We start from the raw sequence: 23,072 nt of genomic DNA, 5'->3' as shown, positions 1-23,072 counted from the left end.
ACACACACACACACACTGCTGCGCCACCAAAGTTGATGATGTGCCAGAAGTAATCAGAGAGTGTGACACAGCTGAGGGGAGCTCCATACACCTGGAGAATGAGACCACCTGAGACTCCACTGCCCCAATCTATCACCCTGTAGACACACACACACACACACACACACACACACACACACTCCCCATCTTCTGCTCCAACAGTCCCATGAAACACATATTTCCTCATCTCTCTACCTCGTCCAGTTCAATTCACACTTGTTCATCTCACTGAGTTTCCAATCTCCCTCTATCACTTCAAATCAATGGCCCTGTCTCTCTCAACCCCCCCCCCACACACACACACCCCCTCAACACCCACTATTGACTTCCCAGTTGCTTACCTCCTCCCCACTCTCAACACACACAGTAAACCTGTGGTAATTGCTGCAAATCCCATTTACACTGTGTCAGTTTATATTAGACACAAGTAGATGGAGAGTTGTGGTCTCTGACCACTCATTGTGCGTGCGTGCTCTAACCCTCTCTCTGTGTAGGCGAGTTCTCTCTGTGTCGGGTGAACAACGGAGGTTGTCAGGACCTGTGTCTTCTGACCTCAGAGGGCAGGGTCAACTGTACTTGCCGTGGCGATGGCGAAAGGAAACTGCTGGAGGACAACACCTGCATCGGTGAGAAAGAGGGAATAGGGAAGGGTATGGAGAAATGAGAGAACTAGGGGACATGGGGAGGGAGAGTGGATGAGGGCATTTTATCGTGTCATTAATGATGTAAGAACAGCCAATGGGGCTGAACTTTGAAATGTTCAGCACTAAAACCATGTTTTTTAAAATTATGAATTGAAGTCTCTTTCCTCTCTCTCTCTCTCTCCCCCCTCTCTGTCCCTCTCAGCCCTAAACACCACGTGCAGCAGTGTAGATGAGTTTGAGTGTGGGAATGGAGACTGTGTGAACTACACTCTGACCTGTGACGGCATGGCCCACTGCAAGGACAAGTCAGACGAGAAACAGTCCTACTGCGGTGAGTGAGACCGACGGACACATTCTTTTACACGACCTCTATAAGCTATAATGTGATGAATGTTTCGAACATTATTTTCTCCTTGCCCTTTGTACGTCTTCAGCCAACCGGGTGTGTAAGAAGGGCTACAGGCGGTGTGTGAACGGCAGGTGTGTGGGACACAGCTCCTGGTGTAACGGACAGGACGATTGTGGGGACAACTCAGACGAACTCTTCTGCAACAGTAAGCAGGCTAGCTATCTCATGCAGTATATACTGGGTGGATGTTCTATGGAAACTATGGTTGTCACCAGTGTAATGTGTGGATCTGTGTGTGTTCCAGCCACCTTGTGCACGGCAGAGCAGCTCCAGTGCAGAGACGGTGGCTGCACCACCAACTCCAGCAAGTGTAACCAGATTGTAGACTGCGAGGACGCCAGCGACGAGATGAACTGCTGTGAGTCACCTTAGGCGCCAGGCTAGTTAAATCGATTTGTTAGGTTTAGTTTGAACTCGAACGAACCCAGGCTTCAGGATTGACTAGACTCAACTCAAGAAAGAACACAGACTTATCTTTAGACTAGACTCAGCTAAACGTAACATCAGACGTAACACTAATCCAGACTTAATTTTGGACCAGTTGCTCTGTCATAATGTATGTCACTTTACAGCTGGATGAGATCTTTAAGGTCAGGGCCCACAAAGTCATTTTAGACCCAAGCCACCCCCTGTACCCAAACTTTGAACTACTCCCCTCTGGGCGCAGGTATAGGGCACCCCTCGGTAGGAAAAAACAGAACTAGACAAGAATTTGTGCCAGGCGTGATATCCTTCCTAAATCGTTTGGCCTGATGTTCCTATCGACCCAGTAAGGCCAGCAGGCTAGTCTCCTTTTATTGGTATCTAACTGTTATGAAAGTTGTATTGTCAGTTTTTTTGCCACTTTAAATGTGTACATGACACTGCATCAACATTTCCCCATGGGGTCAGTAAAGTTAGATACGATGCTGAAGCTAATGAAGTAAATGAGTTTAGACTGACTTTATAATATATATACTCACTGTGTAACCCCTGTCCTTGTCCACCAGCTACTGACTGTTCCAGCTACTTCCGGCTGGGGGTGAAGGGTGTGACCTTCCAGAAGTGTGAGTTCACCAGCCTCTGCTACGCATCCTCCTGGGTGTGTGACGGAGCCAATGACTGTGGAGACTACTCCGACGAGAGGAACTGCCCAGGTGAACACGCATGCGCACGCACGTGCACGCACGTGCACACATGCCCAAACACAGATACACACACACACACACACACACACACACAATAAGCTGCAACATTTGAAATGTTTTCAGACTGTTGTCCTTGTGGACTCTGATTCAGCGTATCTCTTTAAGGCAACCAGCTGCTAGGGGAGCCCCCAGAGTTCACATTAAAACACCAACATTTCATTAACACAAGTCATTTAAACTCTCCCAAATTCAAGATGCGTACGAAAAGTAAAGAGGGACCTAAGATGTCACAAAACTGCAAGATTACAAATGTCATTAAAAGTAGAATTGTTTGTTTGTCAGTAAATACGTATTCTCGTAAAACAAACGTGCTAATCAACATGCTACTCTTGTTCCATGCACTTCCCTATTTAGTGCCACCCTACTATAATGTTATAGTGTGTATAGTCTTCTATAATGTGATAGAAGGTGAGGTCAGTACAGGTGCATCAAAGCTGGGACCAAGAGACTGAAAAACAGCTTCTATCTCAAGGCCATCAGACAGTTAAATAGCCATCACTAGCCGCCCACTTCCCTGTACTTAGTCACTGTCACTAGCCGCCCACTACCCTGTTACTCAGTCACTGTCACTAGCCGCCCACTACCCTGTACTTAGTCACTGTCACTAGCCGCCCACTACCCTGTTACTCAGTCACTGTCACTAGCCGCCCACTACCCTGTTACTCAGTCACTGTCACTAGCCGCCCACTACCCTGTTACTCAGTCACTGTCACTAGCCGCCCACTACCCTGTTACTCAGTCACTGTCACTAGCCGCCCACTACCCTGTACTTAGTCACTGTCACTAGCCGCCCACTACCCTGTTACTCAGTCACTGTCACTAGCCGCCCACTACCCTGTTACTCAGTCACTGTCACCCTGTTACTCAGTCACTGTCACTAGCCGCCCACTACCCTGTTCACTCAGTCACTCAGTCACTGTCACTAGCCGCCCACTACCCTGTTACTCAGTCACTGTCACTAGCCGCCCACTACCCTGTTACTCAACCTTGTTGCACTATGTTCACAGACATGAAATCACTGATCACTTTAATGATGTTTACATACTGTTTTACTAGTTTCATATGTATATACTGTATTCTAGTCAAGGCCCTTCTATTCAACTATTGCTGTATATACAGTTGAAGTCAGAAGTTTACATACACTTCGGTTGGAGTCATTAAAACTAGTTTTTCAACCACTCTACAAATTTCTTGTTAACAAACTATAGTTTTGGCAAATTGGTTAGGACATCTACTGTGTGCATGACACAAGTAATTTTTCCAACAATTGTTTACAGACAGATTTTTTCACTTATAGTTTACTGTATCACAATTCCAGTGGGTCAGAAGTTTACATACACTCAATTAGTATTTGGCAGCATTGCCTTTAAATTGTTTAACTTGGGTCAAACGTTTCGGGTAGCCTTCCACAAGCTTCTCACAATAAGTTGAGTGAATTTTGATCCATTCCTCCTGACAGAGCTGGTGTAGCTGAGTCAGGTTTGTAGGCCTCCTTGCACGCACACACTTTGTCAATTCTGCCCACAAATCTTCTGTAGGATTGAGGTCAGGGCTTTGATGGCCACTCCAATACCTTGACGTTGTTGTCCTTAAGCCATTTTGCCACAACTTTGGAAGTATGCTTGGGGTCATTGTCCATTTGGGAGTCCCATTTGCGACCAAGCTTAAACCTGATGTACCTGATGTACTGATGTATTGAGATATTTCTTCATCATATCCACATAATTTTCCTCCACATGATGCCATCTATTTTGTGAAGTGCAACAGTTCCTCCTGCAGCAAGCACCCCCACAACATGATTCTGCCACCCCTGTGCTTCATGGTTGGGATGGTGTTCTTCAGCTTGCAAGCCTCCCCTCTTTCCTCCAAACATAACGATGGTCATTATGGCCAAACCGTTCTATTTTTATTTCATCAGACCAGAGGACATTTTTCAAAAAAGTACGATCTTTGTCCCCATGTGCAGTTGCAAACCGTAGTCTGGCTTTTTTATGGCAGTTTTGGAACTGAGCGGAGCGGCCTTTCAGGTTAGGTCGATATAGGACTTGTTTTACTGTGGATATAGATACTTTTGTACCTGTTTCCTCCAGCATCTTCACAAGGTGAAATAGTCTAGACACTGTTAATGTTGTAAATTACAATTGTAGCTGGAAACGGCTGATTTTGAATGGAATATGTACATAGGCGTACAGAGGCCCATTATCAGCCACCATCACTCGTGTTCCAATGGCACGTTGTGTTAGCTAATCCAAGTTTATAATTTTAAAAGGCTAATTGATCATCAGAAAACCCTTTTTGCAATTATGTTAGCACAGCTGAAAACAGTTGTGCTCATTAAAGAAGCAATAAAACTGCCCTTCTTTAGACTAGTTGAGTGTCTGGAGCATCAGCATTTGTGGGTTCGATTACAGGCTCAAAATGGCCAGAAACAAATAACTTTCTTCTGAAACTCGTCAGTCTATTATTGTTGTGAGAAATGAATGCTATTCCATGAGAGAAATTGGCATGAAACTGAAGATCTCGTACAATGCTGTGTACTACTCCCTTCACAGAACAGCGCAAACTGGCTCTAACCAGAATAGAAAGAGGATTGGGATGCCCCGGTGCACAACTGAATAAGAGGACATTAGTGTCTAGTTTAAGAAACAGACGCCTCATAAGTCCTCAACTGGCAGCTTCATTAAATAGTACCCGCAAAACACCAGTCTCAACGTTAACAGTGAAGAGATGACTCCGGGATACTGGCCTATTTCTGATAAATTATTTTAGTGGACCTAAAACGGACATTTCTAAGTGACCCCAAACTTTTGAAAGGTAGTGTATATACACTCGAGATTCCAACATTGCTCATTCTAATATTTATATATATATTCCTTATTTACTTTTACATTTGTGTTTATTGTTGTGAATTGTTAGATGTTACTGCATTGTTGGAGTTATTACACAAGCATTTCGCTACACATCTGCTACATATGTGTATGCGACCAATAACATTTGTTTTGATGAACCACTATCTGTCCATCTGTTTGTCGAGCAGACCGGAGGAAGACCAAGTGTCCTGCTTCATTCTTTGCGTGTCCTAGTGGTCGCTGTATCCCTATGAGCTGGACCTGCGACAAGGAGAACGACTGTGAGAACGGAGCTGACGAGACACACTGTGGTCAGTTCAGATGGCTTTTTACTGGACTGTTCATCACTGTAGTCTTTCACCACACATTTCTGACAATGTTCTTTCTCTTCATTGCACCACCCTCTTTGTTCTCTCTCTCTCTCTCTCCTTTAGATAAGTTCTGCTCGGCCAGCCAGTTTGAATGCGGCAACCACCGCTGTATCCCCAACCGTTGGGTGTGTGACGGCGCTGACGACTGTGGTGATGGGACTGACGAGGGCAGCAAGTGCAGTGAGTGTGATTCACGCCACACACAATCTGTAACAGGGAGGTCACTCAATTGGAAATACTAGACGAATTCAAAACGAATGCACCCAAGAGTAATACCCTTGCCCCATATCTGTCTCCCCTCCTCCCCACACCTCTCCTGACAGAGAATAAGACGTGTAGTCCACATGCCTTCCAGTGTCCTGGCTCTCATGTGTGTGTTCCCCAGCACTGGAAGTGTGACGGGGACAAGGACTGTCCTGACGGAGTGGATGAGAGTGTCAAGGCTGGATGTGGTGAGTAGTGGATGAGAGTGTCAAGGCTGGATGTGGTGAGTAGTGGATGAGAGTGTCAAGGCTGGATGTGGTGAGTAGTGGATCAGAGGAGGATGGAGGACTATTGACTGGATACAACTTTACCTATGGAATTATGGGAGATGTTACTTAACCCCAAACAATGTTAAGCAATTTGAGTTTAACAGAAGTTCTTTATGCAATCATTATCAAATACTTACTTGCTGGTATACAGATTATTTTGATAATGCAGTAGCTTATTGACTAACTAATGTCTGTCCGTCTGTGTCTCAGTGTTCAACAACACCTGTGATGAGAATGAGTTCATGTGTCAGAACAAACAGTGCATCCCCAAGCACTTTGTGTGTGATCATGACAAAGACTGCAGTGACGGCTCTGACGAGTCCCTGGAGTGTGGTGAGTGGATGTCCCCTGTTGTACCCCCTCTTACACTCACACACTCACACACTATCATAGTATCATTGTGTTAATCCTTAAACATTTGGAATGAATATTCTGTTTTTATGAGGCACTGCATGACCAAAAGTATCTGGCACCTGCTCGTCGACCATCTCATTCCAAAATCATGGGCATTAATGTGGAGTTGGACCCACCTTTGCTGCTATAAAAGCCTCCACTCTTCTGGGATGGCTTTCCACTAGATTTTGGAACATTGCTGCGGTGAGGTTGGACACTGACGTTTGGCGATTAGGCCTGGCTCACAGTCGACGTACCAATTCATCCCAAAGGTGTTTGATGGGGTTGAGGTCAGGGCTCAAGTACTTCCACACCGATCCCGACAAACCATTTATGTATGGAACTCGCTTTGTGTACAGGGGGGCATTGTCGTGCTGAAACAGGAAAGAACCTTCCCCCAAACTGTTGCCGCAAAGTTGGAAGCATAGAATCATCTAGAATGTCATTGTATGCTGTAGCGTTAAGTTTTCCCTTCACTGGAACTAAGGGGCCTAGCCCGAACCATGAAAAAAAAGTCCCAGACAATTATTCCTCCTCCACCATACTTTACAGTTGGCACAATAGACTGGGGCAGGTATAGTTCTCCTGGCATCCGCCAAACTCAGATTTGCCAGATGGTGAAGCTTGATTCCTCACTCCAGAGAACGCGTTTTCACTGCTCCAGAGTTCAATGGAACTTGGTAGTGAATGTTGCAACCGAGGACAGATGATTTTTACTCGCTATGTGCTTCAGCACTCGGCGGTTCCATTCTGTGAACTTGTGTGGCCTACCACTTCGCAGCTGAGCTGTTGTTGCTCCTAGATGTTTCCACTTCAGAATAACAGCACTTTCAGTTGACTGGGGGCAGATCTAGTAGGAGAGACATTTGACAAACTGACTTGTTGGAAAGGTGTCTTCCTATGACTGTGCCACGTTGAAAGTCACTGAGCTCTTCAGGACGGCCATTCTGCTGCCAATGTTTGTCTATGGAGATTGCAAGGCTGTCTGCTCAGTTTCATACACCTGTCAGCAACGGGTGTGGCTGAAATAGCCGAATCCACTCATTTGAAGGGATGCCCGCATACTTTTGTATATACAGTGTATATGATAGGCCTACCAGTGACATAACTGTATAGAAAAATGCAATTAATCAACCAACCAATCACTCGTCTCTCCTTTCAGAGTACCCTACGTGTGGATCCAATGAGTTCCGCTGTGCCAACGGGCGCTGCCTCATCCAGAGCTCCTGGGAGTGTGACGGAGAGTTCGACTGTCACGACCGCTCTGATGAAGCCCCCAAGAACCCCCACTGCAACGGCCCAGGTTAGACACACACTCACAGATGGTGCTAACTGTCTATTTTCTCTGGGCCCTAAGAGATCTCCATCTCAGCCCACTATTTGCAAGGAATTGTAAGGGATTTACTAAATCCCTGCTAAATTGCGATATTGGATTTAGGCCAATGTGTGAGCCAAGCCCCCTCTTCCTTAGATGTTAACTCTCTATTCTCCTCTTCCTGAACAATCCTCCAATCTGTCCTCTACCTCTTCCCAAAACAGAGAAGAAATGTAACGACACAGTGTACGCTTGCGGCAACGGGAACTGTGTCAACGAGACGCTGCTGTGTGACCGGAACGATGACTGCGGTGACGGCACTGACGAGCTCAACTGCTTCATCAATGAGTGTCTGAACAGCAAGCTCAGCGGCTGCTCTCAGCTCTGTGAGGACCTCAAGATAGGCTTCAAGGTAAGGACGCGCCTACACCTGGAGAGACTCTGCTAAATAAATAGTTGACGGTGATGACTGTTCATCGTAGTCATTGACATTTTATATTGTCAACTACGTAACAACTATTGTCGGAAAGGTTAACCATTGTGAAGTAGTACAAACAGCCTTACCTCTCCTCTCCTGTGTGGTCGTGCAGTGCAGATGCCACCCTGGCTTCCGTCTGAAGGATGATGGGAAGACGTGCGTGGACATAGACGAGTGTACGACCAGCTACCCCTGCACGCAGCGCTGCATCAACACCCACGGATCCTTCCACTGTCTCTGTGTGGAGGGCTTCCAGCTCAGCCCCAGTGACCCCACTATCTGCAAGTCCACCTCTGGTAAGAGCTGGTGGAGGGGGTTTATGAGGTGGTAAGAGCTGGTGGAGGGGGGAGGGTAAGAGCTGGTGGAGGGGGGAGGGGGGTTTATGAGGTGGTAAGAGCTGGTGGAGGGGGAGGGGGTTTATGAGGTGGTAAGAGCTGGTGGAGGGGGTGTTTATGAGGTGGTAAGAGCTGGTGGAGGGGGTTATGAGGTGGTAAGAGCTGGTGGGGGGTTATGAGGTGGTAAGAGCTGGTGGGGGGTTATGAGGTGGTAAGAGCTGGTGGAGGGGGGTATGAGGTGGTAAGAGCTGGTGGAGGGGGTATGAGGTGGTAAGAGCTGGTGGAGGGGGTTTATGAGGTGGTAAGAGCTGGTGGAGGGGGGTTATGAGGTGGTAAGAGCTGGTGGAGGGGGTTATGAGGTGGTAAGAGCTGGTGGAGGGGGGTATGAGGTGGTAAGAGATGGTGGAGGGGGGTAAGAGCTGGTGGAGGGGGGTTATGAGGTGGTAAGAGCTGGTGGAGGGGGGTTATGAGGTGGTAAGAGCTGGTGGAGGGGGGTATGAGGTGGTAAGAGCTGGTGGAGGGGGGTTTATGAGGTGGTAAGAGCTGGTGGAGGGGGGTTATGAGGTGGTAAGAGCTGGTGGAGGGGGTATGAGGTGGTAAGAGCTGGTGGAGGGGGTAAGAGCTGGTGGAGGGGGTTATGAGGTGGTGGAGGGGGGTTATGAGGTGGTGGAGGGGGGTATAAGGTGGTAAAAGCTTTACTAAGGACAGCCTGAAGTTGAACTTCATGACCTTTTTCTTCCAAAAAAATCCTTCTTTTGTCCAGAGGAGGAGCCCTTCCTGATCTTTGCCAACCGTTACTACCTAAGGAAACTCAACCTTGATGGTTCCAACTACACCCTGCTCAAACAGGTGAGACTGGAGCCTCAACACCTCAGACCTACAACAGGTGGAAATAGCACATTGCTCCTTATGACCATCATGTTTGATCACTTCTCTCCCATTGTGTGTGTGTGTGTGTATGTGTGTGTTAGGGCCTGAACAACGCGGTGGCGCTGGACTTTGACTATAGACAGCAGATGATCTACTGGACAGACGTGACCACTCAGGGCAGCATGATCCGACGCATGCACATCAACGGCAGCGACGTACAGGTCAGTGTGGCTCCATTACTTCTTACCTCTTAGAAATATACATTTGATTGGTAGCCTACATTTAGTTGCATAATGTGGGGAACTGAACTGTAATTTCCGATTGGCTCTTTGGCAGGTCCTTCACCGCACATCTCTTAGCAACCCTGATGGTCTGGCTGTTGATTGGGTGGGAGGGAACCTGTACTGGTGTGACAAGGGGCGGGACACCATCGAGGTGTCTAAGCTGACTGGGGCCTACCGGACAGTCCTGGTCAACACCGGTCTGAGGGAACCACGCGCTGTGGCGGTCGACGTACGAAACGGGTACGAACGTAGCTCTAAATAACAAGCAGGAATTGCATTCATGTTCCCTTATTTTCTCTTTGATGAATGCTGCTCAAATATTGACTATAGCATTGATTATTTTACTTCAAGAGACTCATTGATCCTCACTTTGCTGAGAATGTAGTGTGACATTATGACCACTCACCTGGGTGTTCTGAGTGGTTCTGAAGCCTCACACTGAGCTGTGTCCCTACCAGGTACCTGTACTGGTCAGACTGGGGTGACAACCCCCACATAGGGAGGATAGGGATGGACGGCTCCAACAGGACTGTTATTGTAGAGGACAGGATCACCTGGCCCAATGGCCTCACTCTGGACTTCATCAACGACCGCATCTACTGGGCTGATGCCAGAGAGGACTACATTGAGTTTGCCAGCCTGGACGGAACCAACCGACACACTGGTAACACACTCTGTCATACACGTGTGCATTTGGATATTGACATTACAACACACAGGCATGAAACGGAAGTCGTGTACACTATACACACCACAAGCTCATGAGTAAATAAATCACTGCTCGTATCTGACGCGTCTGTTTCCCTGTGTGCCTCCCCCCTGCAGTGCTAAGCCAGGACATCCCCCACATCTTTGCCATGACTCTGTTTGAGGAGTACATCTACTGGACTGACTGGGAGACCAAGTCCATCAACAGGTGTCACAAGACCCAGGGCACCAATAAGACCATGCTGATCAGCACGCTCCACCGGCCCATGGACGTCCACATCTACCACCCTTACCGCCAGCCAGAGGGTATGAGTAAGTCTACTGTTACCGTCACCTGAACACCCTGTCATGTATCGATGTGTGCCTGCACTCCTCTCACCTGGGCCTATTGTGTGTGTTTGGTTGACCCACAGTGGCCAACCACCCGTGTCAGACCAATAACGGAGGATGCAGTAACCTGTGCCTGCTGTCGCCTGGAGGGGGGTACAAGTGTGCCTGTCCTACTAACTTTTACCTGGCCAGTGACGGGAGACGGTGTATGTCCAACTGCACCGCCAGCCAGGTGAGTTTAACCAACGTCTGTGTCTTTCTCTGCCTTTCTGTGCTCAGAACTAATCTTTCACTCTCTTCCCCCACCATCTCTCTTTCCATCTCTTTCCCTCTTCCTCTCCATCCTCTATCCTTTTCCCTACCCCTCCCTCCCTCCCTCCCTGCAGTTTGTGTGCAAGAATGACAAGTGCATTCCGTTCTGGTGGAAGTGTGACACAGAGGATGATTGTGGGGACCGATCAGACGAGCCTGCGGAATGCCGTGAGTGACAGACAGTTCATGAACACTAACTATCATCGCTGCACTGTACTAAAGTCCTGGTTGACTGATGTTGTATTTGGTATCCCCTGTAGCTGAGTTCAAGTGCAGGCCCGGCCAGTTCCAGTGTGGTACAGGCATCTGTACCAACCCAGCCTACATCTGTGACGGAGACAACGACTGCCAGGACAACTCTGACGAGGCCAACTGTGACATCCACGTGTGTCTGCCCAGTCAGTTTAAGTGTAGCCACCCCAGCCGCTGTATCCCTGGGATCTTCCGCTGTAACGGCCAGGACAACTGTGGAGAGGGAGAGGACGAGAAAGACTGCCGTGAGTAGACTGCTGTTCCTACAGTATTGGAGGGTTTAAAGGGGGGGTGTATTGTACTGCACCAACGTCTCGTCTTTTCAAACCAGTGTTTTTGTGTTCGGCCTACCATGTTTTCTACTCACGTTTACATGTATAATTTAAATTCATTTTAAATGTATGTTTACAAAGACTAGGCGCGAAAGCCATGCATCATATACAGATATTGGTAAGTGACAGTCTCCTCTCTCCTTTCTGTCCCGTGTAGCGGAGGTGACGTGTGCCCCTAACCAGTTCCAGTGTGCCATCACCAAGCGCTGTATCCCCCGTGTCTGGGTGTGTGACAGGGACAACGACTGTGTGGACGGATCCGACGAGCCTGCCAACTGCAGTACGGATCCACTCTACTGTCACGTCCAGCATCCTTCTCCCTGCTCCCTGATTCCTTCTCTTTCTACCGCCCTTCATTGTATTCTCTCTGATCTCTTAACTTCCCCCTCCAGCCCAGATGACGTGTGGCGTGGATGAGTTCCGCTGCAAGGACTCTGGTCGCTGCATCCCGGCCCGGTGGAAGTGTGACGGAGAGGACGACTGTGGGGACGCATCAGACGAACCCAAGGAGGAGTGTGGTGAGTGATGGACAGGGGGGTTGGCGGTAGAGAGATTGAGATGCAGGCGAGGTGGTGGGATAGGAATGGAGAGATTCCCAAGGTTCTTTTGTGTAATGTGTTTTACATAATTGTATACTATTAAAATATTTGTTATAATTTCTACTTTGACTGTATTCTGTGTGTGTCGTGTCCTCAGATGAAAGGACATGTGAGCCGTACCAGTTCCGCTGTAAGAACAACCGTTGTGTCCCGGGTCGCTGGCAATGTGACTATGACAACGACTGTGGAGACAACTCCGATGAGGACAAGTGTGGTAGGTCCCCTCTGCCCTGTCCAGTCTGTGATGCTAGGTCTCCTGCCTCTTCTCGCTATGGGGGAGATTAGAGCTACAGAATATATGTGTTCTATTTGTATATGATGCCTTCTTTCACTGTATGGGTTCAGTTACATCTGTTCCCCAAACAGATCATTTAATAGTTTTTAAAGGCACACTGTTGTTTGTGTTCACTCAACTGCGCTGCACATTCAAGATTTTGATTTCCATTGCTTTGATTTAACTTTGTGGCCATTTGCACATCTCACATCATCTCATGTTTATTCTGCATTTCACACTGGCCTGTTGACGTGGTTTAGAGGTAGGTGTCTTCACGATCAGCATGAACACCCCCAACCTACCACCAATCTACCCAAGCCCCAACTGTCTGTCTACACTAACTATCCTATTACCATTAGGGGACAGAAATGTACACAAAATATTTAAAAAGTAGCTTTGCTCCTTGACTCCATAAAAAGTGTTTCTATTCTATCCAGACTCTCAGCTCCTTTCCAGTCCTTTTAGCCCCTCCCCCTCAATGTACCATGTGACCCAGTGTACTCCCACCCCCCCATCTTCTGATATGTCCCTTGCTACCAGTCTCTTCCTCCTGTCTGTACAGCCATTTTACCCTCATGACATACGTCTGTGTCCGGAAGTTCTTATTCTTTTCCTCTCCTCACCCCTCCCCTCCTCTCCTTTCCTCACCCCTCCTCTCCTCTCCTCTCCTCATCCCTCCTCTCCTCTCCCATCAGTGCCTAGGCAGTGTTCAGAGAGTGAGTTTTCCTGTACCAACGGTCGCTGCATCGCTGGGAGGTGGAAGTGTGATGGAGACCATGACTGTGCTGATGGATCAGACGAGGTACAGTGACACTCACAGTTATTAAAAATAGAGTAAAATTACTCACATCAAATGAAAAACCCCTCACTGTTGCTCCCAAACATGATTTTTTTTTGTTGAAGCTTAGTGATATGGAAGGTCAATGCCATCCCCAATCTTACTAGTACATGTCCTAACTCATTGTCACAACGAATACATCGTTACCAGAGGATTGTTCATTTATGAATAGCATTGTCATTAGTGTGACGTAGTAAGTGATGTCCCTGCGTGTCCTCCTGCAGAATGGCTGTGATGTGAAGTGTGACAGTGATCAGTTCCAGTGTAAGAATGGCCACTGTATCCCCATCCGCTGGCGCTGTGACGCCGACCCTGACTGTATGGACAGCAGTGACGAGGAGAAGTGTGACAGCGGAGGTGAGTTTGTTTTATACACACACATTAGTGTACTGTTCATTAAGTACATGTTGTGGGTATGTATTTCATAGAAAAAAGTAACTCTCTGTCTCTCTCTCTCTCTGTCTCAGTGGGTAGACACTGCCCCCTGGATGAGTTCCAGTGTAACAACACTCTGTGTAAGCCCCTGGCCTGGAAGTGTGACGGAGAGGACGACTGTGGAGACAACTCTGATGAGAACCCAGAGGAGTGCAGTGAGTCCCCATGACATCAATAACATTGTCCCTGAGGATCATTCAACACCTACCTCACACCTGCCATCTCTTCTCTCCTCCTCTATCCCTCAGCTAAATTCCAGTGCCCACCCAGAAGACAGTTCCGCTGCCACAACGACCGCGTCTGCCTGCCGATAGCCAGGCACTGTGACGGTGTTGATAACTGCGGGGACAACAGTGATGAGCTCAACTGCCGTGAGTTTTTCTAGTAGTAGAGCGTTATGGAGTGGACTTTTGCAATAAAGCGTTACGGAGTTGAAATAATGCAGCCTCCTCCCTGTTTTCCTCCAGAGACTCCTCCTACCACGCCAGTCTGTCAGAAGGATGAGTTCCAGTGCTCCAACGGCCGCTGCATCAGCTCCAACCTGCGCTGTGACTACTTTAACAACTGTGAGGACTACGGCTCTGACGAGATCGGCTGCAACAAGAAAGGTGTGTGTTGCATCTCGACACGCAAGAGTAGTGTGTGTGTGTCTCTGTATGTATGTACATGTTATTGTCTGCAAGTTTGACTCTCTGTCCTGTCGGATTCTTTGCAGACTCTTCCCTGAATGACTGCCGCAATAACAGGACAGTGTGTGGTGACGGTGATGAGGCCCACTGTGTGGTGAACGGCACTGAGGCCTTCTGCTCCTGCAAACCTGGCTTCAAGACCACAGGCAACAACCGATGTGAAGGTGCAGCACTGCTACAGATACACTCTCTATGTTACTGTGACGACTAAATGTCGACTAGTGATCTGTAACCCAAATCCTTTTGCTTTTGGGGGGGGTTGTTCACAGATAAGAATGAGTGTAAGCAGTTTGGAGTGTGTTCCCACATCTGCAACAACACCAAGGGCTCCCACAAGTGCAGCTGCCACAAGTACTTCACCAGGATCAACGACACCTGCAAGGTTGACGGTGAGTACTGCTCAGTTCAGCATTACCAGTGGATCGGTTACAGTTACTGCTTCTCTATGTCTGTAGAAACCTGTCTGAATTTGTCTCTGTTTGAATGTTTTAGCCTCTGTCACAATTGTGTGTTACATTTAGTTAGATATCAGTTAGTGGATGTGTGTGCCAAATAGCTCTTAGCCACGCAAGACAATTGCATTGTATAGGGATGGCCTTATAACCGTAAGTCAGAGGGGGATGTCCTAACTCGGGTTGTGACCTCCCTTCCTCCGTCTTCCCAGGCTTGAGACAGGTGCTCTACATCGCCGACGACAACGAGATCCGCAGCCTGGACCCTGGCATGCCCAACTGGCGCTACGAGCAGACCTTCCAGGGCGACGCCAACGTGCGCATCGATGCCATGGACCTGCACGTCAAGACCAACCGCATCTACTGGACCAACTGGCACACGGGCAGAATCTCTTCCTACGAGCTGCCATCCTCATCCTCGTCACCGAACGGCAACAACAACCGCCACCGTCGTCAGAGCGACTCCCGCGTCGCCAACCTGGAGGTGTGTGTCTGTCCGTGCTCAGATAGTCTTGACTGCCCTTGTGTCATGCCCTTGGCCCTTTCTCACAAACAATGAATTAACTGGTATTGTCCTCCCAACCCCCCCTCTCCCCGTGTTCAGATCCCCGGTCTGAAGATGCCCCGTGGCATCGCCGTGGACTGGGTGGCAGGGAACATCTATTGGACGGACTCTGGTCGAGATGTGATCGAGGTGGCCCAGATATCAGGCCAACACCGCAAAACCCTCATCTCCGGCATGATTGACGAGCCCTACGCCATCGTAGTGGACCCCCAGAGAGGGTGAGTCTGCCTTGGGAAAGGAGGATAGTGGGGGTGGGAGAGTAGTCTGGACTACGGTGGAAATACATGGGTCTGGAAGATAATTCCTGAGTCCTCAAACACATCCTTCTTTGTGCACATACTGCTTTCTGATACAGTATTTAAATAAGACTGACGATAGAAAGATGGTGTGCTAGACCAGGGACAAATCAACTGGACATCCAGGAGATATGGTCAAACGCATTACTATGTGATGGTCAAACGCATTACTATGTGATGGTCAAACGCATTACTATGTGACGGTCAAACGCATTACTATGTGATGGCGCGAGGCATTACTATGTGATGGCGCGAGGCATTACTATGTGATGGCGCGAGGCATTACTATGTGATGGCGCATGTAACTGATTGTCGATGCTGTGTATCCATTAGGACCATGTACTGGGCTGACTGGGGAAACCACCCAAAGATTGAGACTGCTGCCATGGATGGAACCATGAGAGAGACACTGGTACAGGACAACATCCAGTGGCCCACAGGTAACATATATATATATATACTACAAACATTTTACAGACTGACTGACAGGTCCATTTCTCCACAAATTGAAAGATGGGCTGTGTAGAGCTTTGTTTCACTCAATAAGCTTAGCCTCAAACTGACATGTCTCAATGACTGTTCTCCCTCTCTGCTTGTCTGTCTCTCTCCCTCTTTCTCTCTCTATATCTCTCTCTCTCTCTCTGCTTATCTCTGTCTCTCTCTTATCTCTGTCTCTCTGTCTCTCCAGGCCTGGCTGTGGACTACTTTAACGAGCGTCTGTACTGGGCCGATGCTAAGCTGTCAGTGATTGGCAGTGTGAGGCTGAATGGCAGCGACCCGGTGGTGGCTGTGACCAGCATTAAGAACAGTTGAGTGACCTGCACGGGTCTGGGTTTAAAGACCTGGGCTGACATCGCTAAGCCACAGAATTATGTTTTGACTAGAGATATGTGGGCCCATTTTTAGATGTGGAGTCTTCTCATGGCACTGGGACTGTCAAGAATCGGTGCATTAAATTGGAGCATGCTGATATCCTCAGCAAGTGGGAAAATGTTGTATTTTAGCATAGCTAATAAATAGCATGTCTAACTGGTAAAGAGTTGGTCTGAGCTGTGGTATTCGGTCTTGTTTGTTCCAGAGCTCCACCACCCGTTCAGTATTGATGTGTTTGAGGACTACATCTATGGCGTCACCTACATAAACAACTTTGTGTTCCGGGTCAACAAGTATGGCAAAGGCCCCATGGAGAACCTGACTACAGGAATGAACCACGCCACGGACATTGTACTCTACCACCGCAACAAACAGCCTGAGAGTGAGTGGACATCACAGTTATTATCATGACAATCACCAGCTGACAAAATGTCATTACCGGCACAGCCCTAGTAGAGGTCAACACGGCTATTCTCTAAACGCTCTTTCAGGGTTGAATTCTAACTTGAGATGTGTGCACAGAACTAGGCCTAAGACAAATTGACTTGCACACCAAAGATCTCAAGTTAGGCTTAGGTCTTTAAAGTCCAAGGGCCACCCATCAAAAATGTGTTGTTCCGTGACCCAGAAAACAGAATTGCAAAATTTCAGCAACACAACGTAGATAAAGTTATGAACATGAATACTGTGTGATTTAAAAATGTGTAAAAACTGCACATTTAGTTTTTTTAATCAAAGTTATTATATTTAGCATCAATCACAGTGCATCTTGGGTAATTTCCCTAGCTAAGTTCCGACATTGCTGTATTTCACCTTGGTTACGTCTGTTGCACACTGATCCAGATGAGGAAATTTTTTAACCATGTGCAGTGGTTGTCTCAGTTAATAGAATAGGTTTTGGCAGCTGTATTCAGCCTACAGGGGCCATCATTGCTCTTGGCTGCTAGACAAACTAAAGACAGCATGTTTGCTAGCTAGCACAGCTCTCAAAATAAGCTAAATAAAGCTCCATTCTGGCATATGAGAAATCTATTTAAACTGCTTCTTCTCTCATATTATTTTTACATTCTTCCAGTCTGGTAGCCTAAATGCCTTGCTTTCTGAATGCATGGACAACGGAACACATGTAACCAAGATGTAACATGACAACCTCATAATGTTGTTAGGGGGAATTACCCAAAATCGTACCTTTTGAATTATACATTTTTATTAACTTTTACCATTTTTGATCCACACAGTATTCATAACATTATCAATGTAATGATGTTTAAACTTTGCAGTTTTGTTTCCTGGATCACGGAATGCCTTTTTTGAGGGGTGGCCCTTAGACCATTAGAGACAGACTTACAGTCTGGTATAATTGTGTTAAAGGAGGGCTAAACTTATCATTAAGAAATGCAGTGGCCATGACTCAAGCCAAACAAGAGTTGGCTTGGGTGTGTGTGTTTGTGTGTGTGTTCGCACGTGGCAAGTGTTTGTACATTCACGCTGCCAAAACAGTACACAGTCACTCTACTATGTAACTTAAAACAGTCTAACCAGGTCTTGAAGTCGACTAGGCTAGCTAGCACTAGCCAACTTATTTTTGTCAATTGGCTTCAGCCTGCTGCTGTGGACCGTGGCAAAGTAGGTTTGACATTGGACAGCCAATATCTGGGGCTAGTTTGGGACTGTCAATTACACAATGCAAGTGAGACAATATTTTCATTTTGCACATATTTAGTTGTCTCATTAACTGCGTTCAATATTTGTATGTGAATTTCTACAATTGTATAATTGGTTTGAGGTTTTTAAGTAATTTAAATTGAGATATTGACATTTAAAAAAATATTGTCCTATGTAGTTTGTGATATCAAATGTCAAAACAAATTGACCATGGGCATAATGATGTGGTCGTGTGCAGCTGCGCTCCAAATTGATGATTATTTGGGTGCTGTGGGCATGAGGGCAGGATTAAAATAAACCCAACCTGTGGAAAACTGTTCAGGTATCCTTCATTCTGTGACATAAAATAATTTCCTATCATCTCGCAAATCTCCGTTTTGGACGAGACTGACTTAATGACCAAAATGATCCAATTTGCACTTTGTAGTCAATTTTGACAATAGAATAAATGTTTCTGACTCATATCGATGACACAGGCTGTTTTCAAAAAGAGAAGTTTCATTTTAGGGGCAGTCGCTTTTTAACTTGTCGGTCTCTCTCTTTCTTGCTCTCTGTCAGTGACCAACCCATGTGACAGGAAGAAGTGTGAGTGGTTGTGTCTGCTCAGCCCTAGTGGTCCAGTCTGTACCTGTCCCAACGGACGCACCCTGGACAACGGAACCTGTGTGGAGCTCCCTACTCCTACACTCTCCCCTATCTGTGAGTATACAAAGTCCTACACACCCACACTCTCCCCCTATGAGTATACACTAACACCCTTATACCTAAACTGTTATATTCAACATGTATTGCATTGTCTATGAGTTCACATACAGATTCGATTTCTTTGTCTGAGTTTATAGATATTTAATTTACCTACAAGAAAATGCATTGCAATATGTTGAGAGACATGGCATAGGCCAGACATGACGTCAAACATTCATAAAAACAAGAATAACCGCTTAAGGACTCTTACCCCTCCCTTCCACATTACATAGCTGTCTCTCCTGTACTCAATGTTACACATCTCCTTAATGTTCACGGTCCTTGAGCTTTGCACATACTGCACAAACCCAATAGTTTCAATGTCCATGCTTATTTAAGTTATATTTCACTTTTCACTATTGCCCGTTCCTGAATGAGTGAATCTACTGTGTCCCTAATGTCTTCCTTATTTGTTCATAAGGGTCAGTGCATGTGGCACAAATTCATTTTTGTACCTGACCAGTTTGCACAGGGGGAGTCTGTAGCGCTTCCTGGATGGCAGAAGCACAAACTCTGAGTTGAGCACATGGGAGGGGGGCTCTGATATTTTGTGTGCCGTCCTCAGCATGTTTGTGTGGTAGCTGTCCGGAAAGGTTTTGATGGTCAGCTTGACAATAATTTCTTTGGCAGTTTTCAGCAGACTTTGACACCATGGTTTTTGCCTGTACTGTGTGTTGTACCAAGCAATGATGCAGTACTGCAAAACACTCTGGATAGTGGATCAAAAGAACATGTTCAGTATTTCCAAGGTTGCCCCGAAAGTCAGCCTGCAGAGAAAGTGCATGCACTGTTGCACCTTAGCACACACATAGCACATAGTCCACTTTGACACTCCATTTCAGGGCATGGTCAACATGGTCAACATGTACTCCCAGATATATATACAGTGCCTTGCGAAAGTATTCGGCCCCCTTGAACTTTGCGACCTTTTGCCACATTTCAGGCTTCAAACATAAAGATATAAAACTGTATTTTTTTGTGAAGAATCAACAACAAGTGGGACACAATCATGAAGTGGAACGACATTTATTGGATATTTCAAACTTTTTTAACAAATCAAAAACTGAAAAATTGGGCGTGCAAAATTAAGTCGCTTGGGGTATGTCTCTATCAGTTTTGCACATCGAGAGACTGAAATTTTTTCCCATTCCATTCCTCCTTGCAAAACAGCTCGAGCTCAGTGAGGTTGGATGGAGAGCATTTGTGAACAGCAGTTTTCAGTTCTCAGGACCAAATAGTTTGCCACACCACTGCACAAGGCTAGGTACGTGGGAGGTCGCTGTTGTCCTCCATTAGGGCCAGCAGGACAGTGTTGTAATCATAAAATGCTTGGTGTTTTGACTTGTGCAATTGGTGTACAGAATGAAAAGGACGGGTGAGCTCACACAACCTTGTGGGGCTCCCCAGTTGGTGACCACAGGAGGGGAGAGAGTGTTGTTTACCTTGAGTTCTGTTACTGAGAAATGAGTGTTACCAGTAAATGAGGTGTGGGTTAATGTCCAGTTCTTTCATTTCGGCTAGTAAAAGGTGCGTTTGTATGGTGTTAAAAGCACAGGAAAAATCTATAAGGAGTTCTCTGGCGTCGGTTTTTGGTTAGTCTAGGTGTTTCAGGATCAGGTGTGTGAGGGTGGTCATTGCATCCTCTGTACTGCGCCCGTTTCTATAGACAAACTGGTAAGGGTCCAGTTTCCTCTCCACAGTGTCTTTTTAGGTTTCGAGACACTATTCTCTCCAGACATTTGACGAGCTCTGAGGTCAGATCCACAGTCATTTTTTCATGATGAAGTGAAACGTTTTCCAGGCCTGTGGTATTGGTGTGTGTGAGTCGATGGATAACTGGAAGATGGGTTGCCAGACTGGGCCAAGCTCCTCAGCAAAGTTCTTGAGGAGGACTGGGCTCACATTATCTGGCCCAGAGGCCTTCCTTGGGTTCAGCAGTTTAAAAACCTTTGTGGCCTCCCGGGTGGCGCAGTGGTCTAAGGCCACCAGAGACTCTGGGTTCGAGCCCAGTCTCTGTCGCAGCCGGCCGCGACCGGGAGGTCCGTGGGGCGACGCACAATTGGCCTAGCGTCGTCCGGGTTAGGTAGGGTTTGGCCGGTAGCGCACTAGCGACTCCTGTGGCGGGCCAGGCAAAGTGCGCGCCGACCAGGTGCACGGTGTTTCCTCCGACACATTGGTGCGGCTGGTTTCCGTGTTGGATGGGCGCTGAGTTAAAAAGCAGTGCGACTTGGTTGGGTTGTGTTTCGGAGGATGCATGACTCTCGACCTTTGTCTCTCCCGAGCCCGTATGGGAGTTGTAGCAATGAGACAAGACAGTAACTACTAACAATTGGATACTACGAAATTGGGGAGAAAAAGGGGAGAAAAATAATAAAAATACATTTAAAAAAAAAAAACTTTGACCTGCTCTGTGGTAACTATGATTTCCTCTGTGTGAGAGGTAGGGACATTCTGTAGGACAGCAAAGCAGCCCTTTGTGTGATTGTGGGTGTCAAATCTTTTGTAGAATAGGTTCTCTTCCTTCATGTGGGTTCGCAGGCTCTTCATGGCTTGGCACTCCGCCCCCGCAGCATGGTGTGGATCTATTTCTGGGTCCTCTTAACCCCCCTGTCCTTGTTATTGAAGGCCACTTCCTTTTCGGCCCTAACTGTTTTAGTGGGTATTACTGTCTCTACAAAGGTCATATAGTCTGTATTTATGGTGGTTGTGTTATTTATACTATAGTTCGCTTCTGAACAAACAGGGTAAAAAATGGAATACTAGGAAAAGCTCTAACCAAGTTTATTCAACCAATGGGTCATACAGCTGTAAAGACAAAGCACATCTATTTCTAACCTCCTACTAGGCGGGGTCAACTCCTTACACATCTAGACAGCCAATACATCACTGTTGCTAAGCAGGAACTGAATTAACCTCTGGCTCCCTCCCCAGAGGTTTTTTTCTCTCACTTTATCTTTTGACTTGACCTGAGCCAAATTCCTTGCTCCTCCCTAGTTCCGCAGCTGGCCTGCCTTATCAGGCAAACTAGACTGTTTCCCTTTGCCTTTCTCGTTCTCGGTCTGGTTTTCTTTAGCTTTGTCTTATACAGTGGCACATTATGTTACGTTACAGCTTTATTCTAAAATGAATTCAATAATTTTTTCCCTTAATCTACACACAATACCCCATAATGACAAAGTGAAAACAGGTTTTTAGAAATTTTAGAAAATGTATTAAAAATGAAATAGCTTATTTCCGTAAGTATTCAGACTCTTTGCTATGAGACTCGAAATTGAGCTCAGGTGCATCCTGTTTCCATTGATCATCCTTGATGTTTCTACAACTTGATTGGAGTCCACCTGTGGTAAATTCAATTGATTGGACATGATTTGGAAGGGCACACACCTGTCTATATAAGGTCCCACAGTTAACTGTGCATGTCAAAGCAAAATCAAGCCATGAATTTGAAGGAATTGTCCGTAGCACTCCGAGACAGGATTTTGAAAATGTATTTTATTTCACCTTTATTTAACCAGGTAGGCTAGTTGAGAACAAGTCTCATTTGCAACTGCGGCCTGGCCAAGATAAAGCAAAGAAGTTCGACACATAACAACACAGAGTTACACATGGAGTAAAACAAACATACAGTCAATAATACAGTAGAAAAGGTCTATATACAGCATGTGCAAATGAGGTGAGATAAGGGCGGTAAAGGCAATAAATAGGCCATGGTGGCGAAGTAATTACAATATAGCAATTAAACACTGGAATGGTAGATGTGCAGAAGATGAATTTGCTAGTAGAGATACTGGGGTGCAAAGGAGTAAGATAAATAAATACAGTATGGGGATGAGGTAGTTGGATGGGCTATTTACAGATGGGCTATGTACAGTGATCTGTGAGCTGTTCTGACAGCTGGTGCTTAAAACTAGTGAGGGAGATATGAGTCTCCAGCCTCAGTGTTTTTTGCAGTTCGTTCCAGTCATTGGCAGCAGAGAACTGGAAGGAAAGACTGCCAAAGG

At 46.6% G+C, this 23,072-nt stretch overlaps 1 protein-coding gene across 6 annotated transcripts in view; it reads left to right on the top strand.

The window, feature by feature from the left end:
* Positions 1 to 23,072, top strand: part of LOC112262803 (low-density lipoprotein receptor-related protein 1-like) — a 184,027-nt gene that overhangs the window by 147,560 nt on the left and 13,395 nt on the right. For 3 of the 6 annotated variants that reach the window (XM_042297574.1, XM_042297561.1, XM_042297582.1), the window contains 36 exons: positions 534 to 665; positions 886 to 1,014; positions 1,118 to 1,237; positions 1,337 to 1,450; positions 2,082 to 2,228; positions 5,317 to 5,439; positions 5,563 to 5,679; positions 5,823 to 5,951; positions 6,243 to 6,365; positions 7,588 to 7,728; positions 7,965 to 8,152; positions 8,331 to 8,514; positions 9,317 to 9,402; positions 9,525 to 9,644; positions 9,760 to 9,947; positions 10,166 to 10,371; positions 10,533 to 10,721; positions 10,829 to 10,977; positions 11,132 to 11,225; positions 11,318 to 11,554; positions 11,799 to 11,921; positions 12,034 to 12,159; positions 12,338 to 12,454; positions 13,210 to 13,316; positions 13,577 to 13,709; positions 13,820 to 13,942; positions 14,036 to 14,158; positions 14,255 to 14,395; positions 14,503 to 14,640; positions 14,746 to 14,865; positions 15,141 to 15,412; positions 15,533 to 15,711; positions 16,123 to 16,229; positions 16,478 to 16,597; positions 16,868 to 17,044; positions 18,886 to 19,026. In XM_042297574.1, coding sequence (XP_042153508.1) covers positions 534 to 665; positions 886 to 1,014; positions 1,118 to 1,237; positions 1,337 to 1,450; positions 2,082 to 2,228; positions 5,317 to 5,439; positions 5,563 to 5,679; positions 5,823 to 5,951; positions 6,243 to 6,365; positions 7,588 to 7,728; positions 7,965 to 8,152; positions 8,331 to 8,514; positions 9,317 to 9,402; positions 9,525 to 9,644; positions 9,760 to 9,947; positions 10,166 to 10,371; positions 10,533 to 10,721; positions 10,829 to 10,977; positions 11,132 to 11,225; positions 11,318 to 11,554; positions 11,799 to 11,921; positions 12,034 to 12,159; positions 12,338 to 12,454; positions 13,210 to 13,316; positions 13,577 to 13,709; positions 13,820 to 13,942; positions 14,036 to 14,158; positions 14,255 to 14,395; positions 14,503 to 14,640; positions 14,746 to 14,865; positions 15,141 to 15,412; positions 15,533 to 15,711; positions 16,123 to 16,229; positions 16,478 to 16,597; positions 16,868 to 17,044; positions 18,886 to 19,026 — 5,163 coding nt within the window. Of the gene's footprint in view, positions 1 to 533; positions 666 to 885; positions 1,015 to 1,117; positions 1,238 to 1,336; positions 1,451 to 2,081; positions 2,229 to 5,316; positions 5,440 to 5,562; positions 5,680 to 5,822; positions 5,952 to 6,242; positions 6,366 to 7,587; positions 7,729 to 7,964; positions 8,153 to 8,330; positions 8,515 to 9,316; positions 9,403 to 9,524; positions 9,645 to 9,759; positions 9,948 to 10,165; positions 10,372 to 10,532; positions 10,728 to 10,828; positions 10,978 to 11,131; positions 11,226 to 11,317; positions 11,555 to 11,798; positions 11,922 to 12,033; positions 12,160 to 12,337; positions 12,455 to 13,209; positions 13,317 to 13,576; positions 13,710 to 13,819; positions 13,943 to 14,035; positions 14,159 to 14,254; positions 14,396 to 14,502; positions 14,641 to 14,745; positions 14,866 to 15,140; positions 15,413 to 15,532; positions 15,712 to 16,122; positions 16,230 to 16,477; positions 16,598 to 16,867; positions 17,045 to 18,885; positions 19,027 to 23,072 lie in introns of all 6 variants that reach the window. The other 3 variants (XM_042297572.1, XM_042297557.1, XM_042297571.1) reach the window with 1 other exon arrangement.

This window comes from Oncorhynchus tshawytscha, linkage group LG02 (assembly GCF_018296145.1).
Source record: "Oncorhynchus tshawytscha isolate Ot180627B linkage group LG02, Otsh_v2.0, whole genome shotgun sequence".
Taxonomy (NCBI): domain Eukaryota; kingdom Metazoa; phylum Chordata; class Actinopteri; order Salmoniformes; family Salmonidae; genus Oncorhynchus; species Oncorhynchus tshawytscha.
The sequence above is the reverse complement of the archived record's forward strand: the minus strand, read 5'-3'. Positions and strand labels throughout refer to the sequence as shown.